The sequence below is a fragment of the Moschus berezovskii genome, chromosome 18 (genome assembly GCF_049115385.1).
Source record: "Moschus berezovskii isolate FMDL1 chromosome 18, NW_MosBer_1.0, whole genome shotgun sequence".
Taxonomy (NCBI): domain Eukaryota; kingdom Metazoa; phylum Chordata; class Mammalia; order Artiodactyla; family Moschidae; genus Moschus; species Moschus berezovskii.
In genome coordinates, this window is record NC_142477.1 from 5996079 (window position 1) to 6011225 (window position 15147).

A 15147-nucleotide genomic window follows, 5' to 3' on the forward strand; every position below is an offset into this window, starting at 1 on the left:
GCCCGCCCGCGCCCGCGCTTCCGGGTGAGGGGGCGACGCGCCGCGCGCGGCAGGTTTGAAGCGCGCGGGGCGCCGCCAGAGGGCCGGGGCCGCTGAGGTGGCGGGGCGCTGCGCGAGGAGGCGGCAGCGAAGGGGCGGCCCGCTCCCCGCGACTCCCGGCGGCGGCGCCGACATGGACGACGCCGTGGGAGACCTGAAGCAGGCGCTGCCATGCGTGGCCGAGGCGCCCACGGTCCACGTGGAGGTGCACCAGCGCGGCGGCAGGTGAGCCCGGCCTCGGCCCGCCCCGGCGGCGCCCGGCCCGCCCCGAGCAGACCCCGGCCTCAGCCCCGCCGGGACCCGCCCCGCGGACTCGGCCCGGGAAGCGCCCCTGCGCCCGCACCCCCGCCCGCCGTCCCCTCTCCCCGGCCGGGCCCTCGGGACGGTGGCCCCGGAGGTGCTGGCGGCGGCGCGCCTCCGCGGGGGCCGGGCGCTCTGCGGAGCGGGGGCCGCCGCAGGGCCTGGGCCCTCGGGGAGGCGGCGAGCGCGGGGGGCAGGGGCTGACGGTGGACCCCAGCCCGGGAAGCTCCTCTGGGGCTCCCAGCTGTGGGCGTTTCGTTCCCCCCGAGTTGCTGCTGCTTCCCAGCTGTGGGGCTGGCACTAGGTGACCAGCAGCCCAGGTGGCACCGGCTCCGCCTTCACCCCCTGTCTCTGACGGGCCTGGGCAGAGTCCTTGGGCAGCATCCTTGGGTCACACAGCCTGCAGTTACCGCCAGCGCCTAGTCGGTACAGGCCCACTCCCAGGCAGGCCCTCCCGCCAGCCCTCTCCATGGGTGCATTTTCCCCACTACGGTCCGTTTTGGTTTTAATCACTCTTTCTTGAGATGTTGGGTTTTTTTTTTTTAAACTCGGATTTGATTTTATGTGTTTTATGTTCCTAGCACTGCAAAGAAAGAGGATATAAAGCTGAGTGTTAGAAAGCTACTCAACAGGCATAACATTGTGTTTGGTGATTATACGTGGTCTGAGTTTGATGAGCCTTTTCTCAGCAGAAATGTGCAGTCTGTGTGTATTGTTGACACGGAATTAAAGGCTAAAGATCCGCAGGTAACTTAGCCCTCAGAGCTAACAAACAGTTCACCCGTGGCGTGAGAACATGCGTTTGCTATTTTGATAGTGTGTTATATAGATTTATTTGATTTTCTTTCTCATCACAGCCCATTGACTTGAGCACATGCAATATTGCACTTCACATCTTCCAGCTGAATGAGGATGGCCCCAGCAGTGAAAATCTGGAGGAAGAGACAGAAAACATAATTGCGGCAAATCACTGGGTTCTGCCTGCAGGTATCTGTGACGGTAACAGGTGGCACACGCCTGGACCGGGAGGCGGAAGACAGTGCACACCGCAGGCTCCGAGATAGTGTGTCTCTGCTGTGTAGAGCTTAGGGCGTTTTATTTGTTAGGAAATAGGACGTATATCACAGGAGAGAAAAGTAGAAATTTCCAGTATGAGACTACTTGGATGGGTCTCTCAAAGCCAGTGCTAATTGACGCTTACACTGTCACTCTTCTTTCCTGCCCAGTTGGTCGGTCTTGCTGGACCACTCCTTCCTCCCACCTTCTCTGTGCTTCTCTGTGCCAGGGGGATCTAGCAGGCTGAATCCCACATCTAATCCAGGTTAGGCCTGACATCCTGAAAAGCTAGACTCCACCTGCTACTTGGCCCTGCCGGAGTGTTGGCCTGGGGGGAGAGTGGTGAGTTCAGGGCAGTGCTTGGGTTCACACACATGTCCATAGAAGGTTCAGTATCTGCCCAAAGCCACATGTGACTGCCGCTTATTCAACCTCTTTAACTTAGAAGTGAGTTTGAAACTTTAGCTTCTTTGTAACCAGAATTATAGCTTGCCGCGTCTGGGGCAGTTGAGGATATCAGCGGCTCAGGGTGGATGTAGCCGGTAGGTACAAGGCTTGCTTTCCTAACGTTTGGTTTGGTTTTGTTTTGTTTTTTTAGCTGAATTCCATGGGCTTTGGGACAGCCTGGTGTATGATGTGGACGTCAAGTCTCACGTGAGTTGTGCTTTCCCTGGAAGGCTTGCATATCTCAAGCGCGTTATTACCGTCTGCTCTCGCACGCCTCTTACCTCACATGGGCGTTCAGGATTGCTGCTCTCCAGCAACCCATACCCTGGGAGTCTGTCTTCTGTCCTGGGTGTCTCTGGGGCTTGCGCTGAGTGGAGCTGCACTCTGGGGAGTTCCCCTCGGGAGAAGGGGGAGGGTTCAAAAGTGAACCCACTTGCAGTGGGTCACACTCTTAGGAACCTGTGGGCTGAGAAGGCAGTGCCAAGGGGCAGAGCAGGTGGGCAATCTGAGCGCCATATCTGAACCCCCTTCAAGGGGAAGAGTCCTTCTGCACACATATGGGGGAGGGGGGCACGCTAGAAGTGTGTCCCCACCACCCCCGTCACCCACCCCAGCTCCCGTAGGAGCCACGGGGACCCCAGAGCCCCGGCTGTTCTTTTAGCAAACACAGCTTGTCCAGTGCTGTGTCCCAGAGGAAGGGACTCACTTACTTGATGTAGCCCTCAGTTGTTTTGTGTATTGTTTGCATTGTAAATAAGCGATCTTTGAGTTTCCTTTTATCCTTTAAGAGTCACAGCCAGCACTTGTCCTCTTAGATTTTAAGATACCTTCTGAGGTGAAAGCCTGAGTGTGCCTGGTAGGCTCGGAAGACTCTCCTTCCTTCTGCTCATCCAGGCCACCTTCAGCCGAACCTTTGCTCTGCCGCGGGCTTTACTCCTGTCTCTCCTTTCTTCGTGCAGCTACTTGACTACGTGATCACAACTTTACTGTTTTCGGACAAGAACGTCGACAGCAACCTCATCACCTGGAACCGGGTGGTGCTGCTTCATGGCAAGCGTTTTGGTTTTGTTTGACAACATAAAATTGCATGGAGTCAGGCTTTTCCTCCTGCCTTTGTCCTGCAAAGAGTTACAGCTCCTCCTTCCTAGTGGAGCCAGTTGTCACAGAACGTCCTCCCCTGTGAAGCCAGTCACGTGCATCTGTCTGCACTTTGGTTGCTTGACCCTTCATGGGGCAGCCACCTGATCATCCTTGTGACGTTTTATGCTGTCATTCAGTTTCCCAGTGTCTGCCTGTTTCCCCCATGGTGTGGGTTTCTTGGGATGGCAGTTGCCTTGTATTTCTTCATAGTGCCCTGGGAGCGTCTCTTGATGGGTAATAAACTGCGAAAGCCCACGCTTCACAGAACTCTGCCTAGATCTCGGAAGAGAATACTGGGCTTTTTGTTGTTGTTATTGTTTACTATCCCAGGAGAGAAAAAGAATTGAGAGAAAGCCCAAATTACAGTGAGGTAAGAGCTACAATTAAAAGAGTGATTAGCTTCTTTATACAGTGAAGATTGTAGGGTCGTGTTCAGTTTTGTGAAAACAGTGTCTGTAGAACGTCTTGGCAAATTTTCTTAGTACTAGAGTTAGAAAAGGTAATCACAAGGTGCTTTCCTTAGTGCAGTACAGCATTTCCAGTTAGAATTGGTTATCTGTTTACTTGTGAATTGCTGGAAATGCAGAAAGTCAGGACTGGACGTCATCATTTTCTGTTGACGCGTTTGTGCTCCCACGTCAGTGGCCTCAGCTCCTGTCAGGTGCTGTGCTGAGGGACACACAGGGCCCAGGCCTTGCCCGACCACTCTCCCTGTGTAGCTTGGGGTTCAGGCCCACGTGTGAGGAGCTGGAGTGAAAGATGCTAGTGCCGCGGGCTTCAGGAACAGCAAACAGCAGTGCCTTGAGCTCCTGATGGTTATTAGGAAAGGTTTGTTTGACCTTTGAAAGGTGGATTTTCATAATCAGAGGATTTCATAGAAAACATGTAGGGACAGGGAGGGTTTCAGTGAAGGTGGAAAGAAATCAGAGTGGATTACGGGCCAAGAAGCTCCTGGTGATGTTTTCTCGCATTTACACTGTTAGCAGATTTTTAGTAACTTAAGTGATTCTTGTGATGATAACATTTATAGCATTACAGTCTGTTCCTCGTGTTATAGCCTGTGAATAATGCAACTGCTGTTTCAAGAAATCTGTTACAGCACTAACTTAAAAACTTATTGGTTTGCATTTTGTTACAGGTCCTCCAGGAACTGGAAAGACGTCCCTGTGTAAAGCTTTAGCCCAGAAATTGACCATCAGACTCTCGAGCAGGTAACTTTGGTAATTGGAGAGAGGAGAGCTACAGAAGTGGGTTTGCTCTGTTTTCAGCTGTAATGACGGGAGGAGCTGCTTCTACTGTTAAATCATCTTCCATGAATGATAGGTGTCTCAGTGTAGTTTAACGAGTTCTTCTGTACTCACATAGTCTTGAGCTCTGATTCCAGTCTGATTCGATGAGCTGAGACTCACTCTGACCAGCGCGGGATCTCTCGTGGTGACTGCCCTGTGTATACTTAGAGGAGTGTGTCTCTGCTTGTGTTGGGTCGACCGTCCTGTGCTTGCTTGATGTCTCTGCGGACCATCTGTTTGCCGTCCTGCCACTTCCTGGGAGGAGTGTCCAAGCCTAGCGCTGCGTTTGCCTGCCGCTTTTGAGTGTAGTCCATTTAGGGATTTATGGTTCCACTACATTTATTTATTCCGGACATTTCATGTAATTGAAATTATACAGTATGTAGTAGTCTTTTCTGATTGGTTCTGTTCACTTACCGTAATGTTTTTCAGAGTTCATCCGTGTTATAGCATATATGTTGGTAGTTCATTCTTTCGAGTGTAGTCCATTTAGGGATTTATGGTTCCACTACATTTGGAAACTGTTTGGGCATTAGCTCTTCAACTGATTCCCCTGCCCCTGTTTGTGGGGGTCCGTTCATTTATTTGTTAGACTGTCTCGTGCTGTCCCGCAGGCCACTTGTGCTCTTTCGTCTTCTCTCAAGTTTTAAACATTTTCTGAGTTTCATTTTGGACAGTTTTCTGCAGTATCTGATCTACTTTTACTTCTCTTCAGCGAAATTTCCATCTCTGAGAGTAATTTTCTTGTCTGAAGATTGTTCAGTTCTGTTTATGCTTGTAAGCTCTGTCTACCAATTCCATCCTCGTTATCATTCGGGTCTCGTTATGGGTCATATGTTCCTACTTCTTGGCGTGCCAGGTAATTGTTGAATGTGGACATAATGATTTGAAGTGACTGGATTCTCTTGTTTGTCTTTAATGACTGCTGGGTTTTATTCTGACAGGGCTTTGGGTACTTGTGTTTGGTGTGATCCGTTTGAGGTCTGTTTTTAAGCTTTTTCAAGAGTGGTCTCGGTGTGTTCTAGCCTTCACCCTCAGGAGGACCCTTCTAGGGTCTCAGTTGAGCCCCTGAGTGAGCAGTGAGTACTCTGGCCCCTCGGCCCTGGGGTCTTGAGCCCTGTAAGCTGGGTTCCCTCTTCACACGCTGCTGCCCCATGACAGTTGGCTGCCTTCGTGCCTGCGTGTCTCCCTCCCCTCTGGAACCCTGCTCTGTAGCCCCCAGACACCTCAGCTCCTTGTACTCTGGCCTCTGCCTCCTCAGCTCAGTACCCTAGCCTCTCCTCTTGGGTCCCCTCCAGTGTCCTTCCACGCAGGAGATCAGGGCCATCGTGCTTGCTCCTTGTCTGCCTCCCAGGTTACAGTCCTCGATTCTGTTGTCTGTCGCCCTTCACAGACGTTGTTTCACTGTTTTGTCTAGTCTTCTAGTTGGTTAAGGCAGAAGGTAAATCACCCTTTTAGCCTAGTGTGACTTCAGAAGAGGAAATCCTGTGAGATTTACTTTTAAATCTGTTTTCTTTTCAAAACTGTCTTAAAAGTAGGGAAGTTGCTCTGTTTCAGCCCTTTGTTTTATGCTCAGTATCTTGGCCTTTTCTTGACATAGTGAAACACATCTGTGTTTGATAATCTCTGAGGGCAGCTTCCTGAAACGCTGGAAGGTGAAGGTGTTATTACAAGAAATGTGATGTTTTCCAGTACAAAGATCTGGAAAATGGTATTTATTTTGTGGCAAGAAGAAGCCTTAGCAGGCCTTTTTGCTTTATTAACTAAAGTGCACTTTACTCAATAACCAAAATGCTTTATCATTAATTTTGTGTACCATCCAGCCCACTCTGTGTTCACTAGGTCGTCTACCTCCCCCTTCTCTTTTGTAAATGAAATTACTAAAAGCTGTTTCTCAACTGGAAAGTCAGTGATACTCTTTAAAGTAATTTTTTTTTCCTGTGGACTCTCAACATGAAAGAAACTGTAAAAAGGATCTGGGAATTGGCTTCTCTTCTGGCCGTTTCCTGTTGATTTTAATCAGAACTACGTGCATCCAGAGCCCTTGCTGACTCCATGGTAGATGGGGTATTAGTGCTGGATTTCAGACAGTGTGTGTCCAGGTTCCCTTTGAGCTTTCCAGGGCTCTAGGTTTGAGGGAAGTGATTTTGTGCTGGAAAACAAATTCTCACATTCCTTTGGTTTTTGTGGAAGGAGAAAAAAATGTTCACCTGTGGGCAAAAGACTTTTGATGCTTATGTTTTGATTTGTTTGCCATGTTAAAACAGGTAATGGTTTTTGAACATAGATATATAAATTATAAGTAGACTAAACACAGTATTAAGAATTAATTGTACTTAACTAGTCGTATTAACTATTGAAGAAGGAAATGCTAACCCACTCCAGTATTCTCGCCCGGGAAATTCCATGAACAGAGGAGCCTGGTGGGCTGCAATCCATGGGGTTGCACAGTCAGACACGACTGCCTGAACAACCTAAAAAGTATTAAGTATTCTTCAGTTCAGTTGCTCAATCATGTCCGACTCTTTGCAACCCCATGGACTGCAGCACACCAGGCTTCCCTCCATCACCAACTCCCAGAGCTTGCTCAGACTCATGTCCATTGAGTCAGTGATGCCATCTAACCATCTCATCCTCTGTCGTCCCCTTCTCCTCCCACCTTCAGTCTTTCCCAGCATCAGGGTCTTTTCCAATGAGTCAGTTCTTCACATCAGGTGGCCAAAGTATTGGAGCTTCAGCTTCAGCGTCAGTCCTTCCAATGAGTATTCAGGACTGATTTCCTTTAGGATGGACTGGTTGGATCTCCTTTCAGTCCAGGGGACTCTCAAGAGTCTTGTCTAAGACCACAGTTCAGAAGCATCAATTCTTTGGAGCTCAGTCTTCTTTATGATCCAGCTGTCAACATCCATACATGACCACTGGACAAACCATAGTTTGACTAGATGGACCTTTGTCTGCAGAGTAATGCCTCTGCTTTTCAGTGTGCTGTCCAGGTTGGTCACAGCTTCCTTCTGAGGAGCAGGCGTCCTGATTTCACAGCTGCAGTCACTGTCCTCAGTGATTTTGGAGCCCAGGGAAGTAGAGTCTCTGTCTCCATCGTTTCCCCTTGTATTTGCCACGAAGTGATGGGACCAGTGCCATGATCTTTGTTTTCTGAATGCTGAGTTTTAAGCCGACTTTTTCACTCTCCTCTTTCACTTTCATCAAGAGGCTCTCTGGTTCCTCTTCGCTTTCTGCCGTAAGGGTGGTATCATCTGCATATCTGAGGTTATTGATATTTCTCCCGGCAATCTTGATTCCAGCTTGTGCTTCTTCCAGTGTGGCATTTCGCTTGATATATTCGGCGTATAATTTAAATAAGCAGGGTGACAATATACAGCCTTGACATACTCCTTGCCCAGTTTGGAACCAGTCCATTGTTACATGTCCAGTTCTAACTTGCTTCTTGACCCGCATACAGATTTCTCAGGAGGCAGGTCAGGTGGTCTGGTATTCCCATCTCTTGCCCTCACAGGCAAGTCTGGCTCAGTCTCTTGTGGGGTCACTGCTCCTTTCTCCTGGGTCCTGTTGCACACAAGGTTTTGCTTGTGCCCTCCAAGAGTCTGTTTTCCTAGTCCTGTGGAAATTCTGTAATCAAATCCCACTGGCCTCTAAAGTCAAATTCCCTGGGGGTTCTCAGTCCCCGCGCCGGATCGCCAGGTTGGCACATATGTTGTGGGTCCTAGAACTTTCCTAACAGTGTGAGCACGTCTTTGGTATAATTGTTCTGCAGTTTGTGGGTCATCGGCTCAGTTGCTCAATGATGGAGATAATGGCAACCTCCTCCAAGAAGACTGAGGCCACACGCCACGCCTCCCAGGTCTGCTGCAGCCAGAGCCCCTGTCCCCGCGGCAGGCCACTGCTGACCCCCCCTGCCTCTGCAGGAGACTCTCAGACACTCACAGGCAGTTCTGGCTCAGTCTTTGTGGGGTCCCTGGATCCTGTGCGCACAAGGTTTTGTTTGCGCCCTCTGAGCATCTCTGGCAGGTATGGGGTTTGATTCCAAGTGTGATTTTTGCCCCTCCTTCCGTCTTGTTGGGGCTTCTCCTTTGCCCTTAGATGTGGAGTGTCTTTTTGGTGGGATCCAGCATTCTCCTGTTGATGGTGGTTCAGCAGATTGCAATTTTGGAGTTCTCACAGGAGAACGTGAGCGCGCGTCCTTCTGCTCTGTCATCTTAGCACCACTGTTTCTTGCTTTAATTGAAGTGAAGACACCATTCAGTTTGAGACACTTAGTTTGCTCCAGCTAGAACTATTGACGTTGGCACATCTTGTTGGATTGTTCATAACTATTAGTATGCAGTTTGCAGTTGCCTCATCCTGGGTCAGTAGTAACAGAGTAGTCATTCTTAGCTTGCTGGGCGCTTGAGCAGTGTTGCGTTATAGAGACAGAGGTGGTTGCCACCAGGGATGGTGTTGGACTGACTTGTAACAATTGCTCTCTCTTTTGTTTTAAACCGTCTTAGGTACCGATATGGCCAGTTAGTTGAGATAAACAGCCACAGCCTCTTTTCTAAGTGGTTTTCAGAGGTGAGTGTTTATACTGATCCAGTCTCTGGATTGTCCACCATGCGGTTGAAAACTTGTCCAGTAGATTAGGCAAACCTTTTCCTCCAAAAATTTTAGGAGAGAAATAGGTGAAATAGGAACGTGAACGGGGGCTGACTGTGTGGTCAGAGGAAAGTTCCAGAGCTTAGTGATAACCTGGAAACCACCTGAGGCCTGAGAGGACCCTCTGCTTGTCACCTCCAGACCCGGGCTGGGGCACGGGGTGTTACCTGAGGAGGGCGGGCCTCTGGGTTCCCTGCAGACCTGGCTTCTCTGATTCAGGGAGTTTTGCGAGGGGCTGTCAGGAGTCCGTGTGCTTGTGGGGCCCCCTGGGGTCAGAGCATGGCCAGGTGGGGACAGTGGACTCACGCGTGCACCAGGCAGCTTGAAGAGCACACGTTGATAATGAGGAGGGCTTTGTTTCCAGAGCGGCAAGCTGGTGACCAGGATGTTCCAGAAGATTCAGGACTTGATTGATGACAAGGATGCTCTGGTGTTCGTGCTGATCGACGAGGTGGGTGTGCTCAGACGTCACACCCATGGGCAGAGGAGGCGCAGGACCGGGTGGCCTTGGTGTTGCCGGCACTGCCAGCCCCATGCTTGTCCAGCCCCCGCAGGCTGTGTCCTGCAGGCCTGGCCCCGGGGGCCCTCACAGGCCCTCGGTGCAGTGTTCACAGGCCCCCCGCATCCACTCAGCTGACCACCCCGTCGCTCTGTGCCCACAGGTGGAAAGCCTGACTGCCGCCCGTGACGCATGCAGGGCAGGCGCCGAGCCTTCGGACGCCATACGTGTAGTCAATGCTGTCTTGACCCAGATTGATCAGATTAAAAGGTACCACTGCACACGCGCATCCCCGGCCTCACCCCCAGCTTCTCCAGCTCAGAATGCGTCTGGCATTGGGTGTGAGCTCTGTCTTCTCTGTGTTTGAAGCAGCGTGTGCTACGTAAACCTTTTAGAAATTAAGCACTTTGTACGTTGTTGAAGTGTTAAAAATGCACAGCAAAGCTTTGGTGTGGGGAGAAGGTACCCACTGCTCAGGAAAGGGGCCTCCCTGAGCCCCGTCCTGTCGCTCTGGGAGGAGTGGAGGCTTGTCTGCAGTCTTCCTCTGCTTCCTCGCCTCGTGCAGTTCAGGCCCGCTCTGGTGACCTTCTGTAAAAAGCCCGGTCCTGGCACATGGCTGCCAGCTGTGTGTGGGGGCCCTGTGCACACTCCACGCTCAACGCTCACCTGCCTCTGCCCAGACTCCTGGGCCCCGTGTGCCTCCCTCACCTGGCTCAGCCCTGCTCGCCCTGCAGAGGACTGGCTACCTGTGGTCAGAGGACAGCGGTCGGTCGGGGTGCAACTGTCCAGGTGCTGCCCGGCCACAAAGCTGCCAGTGGTCTGCGTGCTGCCTGCGGGCCGGGGCAGCCCCGCCTCGTCCCCGGGACTCGAGCCCAGCAGGCCGGGTGGTGTGCTCCTCAGGGTGCCCTTGCTTTCCCCGTGGCCACCCTGTGGGTGAGCAGACTGGATGACAGGGCCTCTCTGGGGAGTTTGGGAGCCGGAGGGGAGGGCCGCTAGTCTCCAGGGTAACTCGTGCAGCTCAGCGCCACGGCTGTCTGGGCGATGAGAGATGGGCGGGTGTGGCCGTGCCCAGGCGGGGCAGTGTTGGCACTGGGGTGCCCGGACGCTGTGCGGAGTGAGGGCTTCACTGTGAAGGGGGCAGGGAGCGGTCCAGCTGGGGGCCGCAAGAGCTGTCCATAGGTGGGGAGCTCACAGAGCAAGAGCGGGGAGGGTCTGCGCTGATGCAGCCGGAACCTGGCAGGAGTGAGGGTCAGGTGGAGTGCAAGAAGCAGGGCCTCAGAAGGCCTCTTGGAGGGGGTGGGCACAGGGTGGGAAGCCGGCTGAACGCCTGGGCCCTGGCGCTGGTCTGTACTCAAACTGCGTGTGTCAGGGCAGGGAGTCGAGTCCCTGGGGCCCAGGGTGACTGGGCCCACCCTCTGCCCGCAGGCACTCCAATGTGGTGATCCTGACCACGTCCAACATCACAGAGAAGATCGACGTGGCCTTCGTGGACAGGGCTGACATCAGGCAGTACATCGGGCCGCCCTCTGCAGCGGCCATCTTCAAGATCTATCTCTCCTGCCTGGAAGAGCTGATGAGGGTGCCTTGAGTCTTTTCTTGCTTTCCTAAGAACACATTAACTTTCTTGTGGGTTCTTGATTTGTTGGCATAACTTAGAATGTCTGGTTCCCTGTGTAGAGGGTGTCACTCAGCATCTTACATTGAACGCTGCAGCTGTTGGGTCTGCAGGTTGCGCTCGGAGCCAGCGCTGACCCGATGCCCCATCCTCTGTCCCCACAGTGCCAGATCATATACCCTCGCCAGCAGCTGCTGACCCTCCGCGAGCTGGAGATGATTGGCTTCATTGAAAACAACGTGTCCAAGTTGAGCCTCCTTCTAAGTGAAATTTCAAGGTGTGTACTGACCTCACTTTTTCTTCTTAAACTTTTTTTGGAATATAGTTGATTTGCAGTAAATGTTGTAGAGCGCAGTGACTCGGTTATATGTACACACACCTCCTCCTCTAGATTCTTTGTTACAGGCCATCACAGGGCTCTGAATGGAGTCCCCTACGCCCCCCGGTAGATTCTCATCCGTCAGCTGTTTCTATGTAGCAGCTTGTATGTTATCCGGAGTTGAGGAGCTGACTCACTGGAGAAGACCCTGGTGCTGGGGACGACTGAAAGCAGGAAGAGCAGGGGCCGGCAGAGGGTGGCATAGCTGGATGGCATCCCCAACTCAGGGAACATGCGTTTGCGCAGACTCGGGGAGGGGTGGAGGATGGAGGATCCTGGCGTGCTGCAGCCCGTGGGGTCGCAGAGAGGCAGACACGCCTGAGCGACTCAACAGGGACATGTCGACCCCAGTCCCCCCACAGCCCTCTGGTGACCAGAGCTGTGCTTCCTGAGTCTGAGTCCGTCTGTTTTGTAGGTGCGTTCATCTGTGTGATTTTTTAGATTCCGTGTGTGAGTGGCATCATGGTATTTGTTTTTCTCTGTCCGCCTTGGCTCGCTTAGTACGGTACTCTCCAGGTCCGTCTGTGTTGTTGCAAGCGGCATTGCTTCATTCGTTGTCACTGTGGAGTAGCGCCCCACTGCATATATCTACCACGCCTACCTTACCCAGTCACGCGTCAGGGGCATCTGGGTTGTTCCTGCGTCTTGGCTGTTGTGCGTAGTGCTGCTGTGAACACAGGGGTGCATTTGTTTCTGAATTTTGGTTTTCTCAAGATATTTGCCCAGGAGTGGGATTGCTGGGTCGTATGGGGGCTCTGTTTTTACGGTGTTGGGAACCTCCGGCCCGTTCCCTAGTGGCTGTATCAGTTTGCATTCCCACCAGTACTGTAGGAGGGTTCCCTTCTCTCCACACCTTTTCCGGGGTTTATCGCTTGTAGGCGTTTTGATGATTAGTGCTCTGGCCGGTGTGAGGCGACGCCTTACTGTACTTCTGACTCGCATTTCTCTAATGATCGGCGGTGTTGAGCCTTTTCCATGTATCTGTTTGCCATCTGTGTGTCTTCTTTGGAGAAATGTCTGTTTATATCTTCTGCTCATTTGGGGATCGGCCTGTTTGTTTTTTTGATGTTGAGCTGCATGAGCTGCTTGTATGTTTTGGAGATTTAATCCCTTGTCACTTGCTTCGTTTGCAAGTACTCCCATTCTGAGGGTGACATCACTTTTGCAACCTAGAGAAGCTCATTCCTTTTGGTCACAGGGATGGTAATTGCCTGTAGCAGCCGAGGTGGTGATGTGGGTTGGGTGGCAGGGGCTGAATCCCAGGCCATCTCCCCCACAGCAGATGCCCTCTGGCCTCCCCGACCCTGGGCTCCTGGATGGGAGGGTGAGGACAGCTGCCCTCCACGTGTGCCCATGGACAGCAAGCAAAGCACCGTGCTGGTACAGGACAGGCTTTCAGATTAAGGCTGTCTGTCACATCGGTGGATTCTTAAACTATATTTGTTAAGTTTTTACAAATAGCCAAGAAAGTAAAGTGGAGGCTTTATCTTTGATGAGCAGAGTAAACAGTTAAACAGTCAGGGCCCTGGCCTTGGTGCTGTGGGAAGGACAGTGTTTGATCCCGCTGCCTGGGTGCTAAGAGCCACGAAACACGTGACACTCGCCGGCACACCTGCCCGAGCCCATGCTGGTAGCACCGGCAAGTGCTCAGGTGGCCCCGGGGATCGAGCCGGGAAGTAGAGCAGAGCCTCTGAAGACAGTTAGAGTTGGGGCAGACTGGAGAGACCAGGGAGGCTGTGTGCACTGTGTGAGGGCCTCCGGTGGGCTGTGTGGCAGGCGCCAGACGCGCTGGCGGGGCATCGGAGAGAGGACTTACAGTGTCCACGGTGGGACAGAGGGGAGCAGTGCCGGCTCATGCAGGAATCCAGAGGTGTGCACCGGCCTGCACCCCCTCACAGTGGCCCGGCCGGGGCCATGGGTGGTGTCAGGACCCTGCCCCTCCTGGAGCGGTAGCTGAGGACTGCGGGAGACTGCCCACCCCCCAAGGGGCTCTGGGGAGAGATCGGGAACTCGTCCTGAAATGCACCGCAGTCCATGTGGAGCTGACGCCCAGTGTGGTCATGTTCACAGGAAGAGCGAGGGCCTAAGCGGCCGCGTCCTGAGAAAGCTCCCTTTTCTGGCTCACGCGCTGTACATCCAGGTGAGTGCCTGGGCCCTAGACCCCTGCCGCCCACTCTGTCTGCAGGGCTGGCCTCAAGGAGAGTCCTGCCTGCCACCCTGGGTTTCCACCACCTCTTGTGTTTCTGAAGTGACCAGCCTGGGGGCAGTGGAGGGCTGGCATGTGTCTGCTTACCTGACTGGCGTGTGGAAAGTGCACGCCCAGGGCCTCCCTGCCGCCTCAGAGTGCCTGTGCCCTGGAGGTGGGTGCTACCAGGTCACCCCACCCCAAGGGCAAGGACCGCCAAGGTGCCGTGTCTTTTCCAGGCCCCCACCGTCACCATCGAGGGCTTCCTGCAGGCCCTGTCTCTGGCCGTGGACAAGCAGTTTGAGGAGAGAAAGAAGCTCTCGTCATGCGTGTGACCTGGCGCCCCCGTCGTTGCTGCGCACACCGTGGGAAGGCGCCATCGCTTCCCAGGACATCTGAGGCCATGGCTGAGGCCTGCATGGCGGTGTGGTTCAAGAAGCGTGTTGTGCTCACCCGGCGTTGCTCAAGAAGTGTGCTGCGTTTGCGTACTTTGACTGCATGTTCAAAGACTAAACAGCCTGTTCTCTGTTTTGAAAGACGATCGTCTGAGCTCAGTGTCTGTTTATACAGAGCTGTCTAGATGTCCCGATTCTATCCTGCTTCTGGTTGATTGGACCCAAAATGCTGACGTTTTATTTAAAAAGATGATTAATGTAAGTTTTATAGAAATAAAACAGAAACTGCATTGCCTTAAAGAAGAATGTAATCATAGCATTAAAAAAAAGTACACGTTGCTCAAGACGAGGCAGCATTTGCTTCCTGCTGCGAGCTCATCCTGGTCAGTGCACACGTTCTGGAGACTCTGCGGTGAATAAGAGCCTGTTCCCATGTTACGGAAATCAAGAGGAAAAGTTTAGGGCCAGCGCTCTTCTTGGTAGCAGACACGCTCTGCTTGTCGGGGCGGGGCAGCTGCCGCGGGGCCTGCCACGTGACCAGCGTGGCTGGCCTCACGGCGATGTTTCCCAGTGAGCCGTCTGTTGAAGGACGTCAGTCACAGCTTAAGCGAAGATTCCCAATAACAGATGTAAAATGAATTGGCCAATAATTGGTGTATTCCACAGAACCTTGTTTTGCTTTTTTTCTCATGCTAAAATAAATTTCATATCACTGTTTTATAAAACATTTTTAAAGTATGTTACCTTTTGTCTTAAAACTTTTTAAGTATTAAAAATCTTTTTCCAAAATTTTCTCATTTTGATTCTCTTACCACTCAAACGCTTTAAGTCATTCACACGATGACGTAACTTTAACCTGTCTTACCCCATGGGATGGAGGTGCGCTGTCTGCACGTGGCCGCGCAGCCTGGGGAGGCCCGGGGTCAGAGCCGGGCTGGGGTGTGGGACCCGGGGTTCCACCCCTGGGCCATCAGCCAGCCTTGACTGGTCAGGTCCAGGGCTAGAGTGAGCGCGGCCTTGGGGGCCAGGGCCCAGCTCTGTGGTTTCCTCAAGACCCTGAAATAGGGTAAGAAGGGAGGTCTGTGGGCACTGGGGTCAGGGTGGGGGACGCTCCATGCTCCATGGTTGCTGCTGAGGAGCCCAGTGTCCCGAT

The 15147-nt window shown here is 52.7% G+C and overlaps 1 protein-coding gene across 1 annotated transcript; it reads left to right on the forward strand.

Annotated features, from left to right (window-relative positions):
* Positions 1 to 15: 15 nt before the first annotated feature.
* TRIP13 (thyroid hormone receptor interactor 13) lies at positions 16 to 14765 on the forward strand. Its single transcript, XM_055422317.2, has 13 exons — positions 16 to 264; positions 921 to 1086; positions 1197 to 1326; positions 1994 to 2049; positions 2802 to 2892; positions 4121 to 4193; positions 8777 to 8840; positions 9286 to 9372; positions 9584 to 9690; positions 10846 to 10999; positions 11200 to 11312; positions 13485 to 13554; positions 13839 to 14765. Exons 1-13 carry the CDS (start codon positions 173 to 175, stop codon positions 13932 to 13934), a joined length of 1299 nt encoding a protein of 432 aa, XP_055278292.1. The 5' UTR covers positions 16 to 172; the 3' UTR covers positions 13935 to 14765.
* The last annotated feature ends 382 nt before the right edge of the window (positions 14766 to 15147 follow it).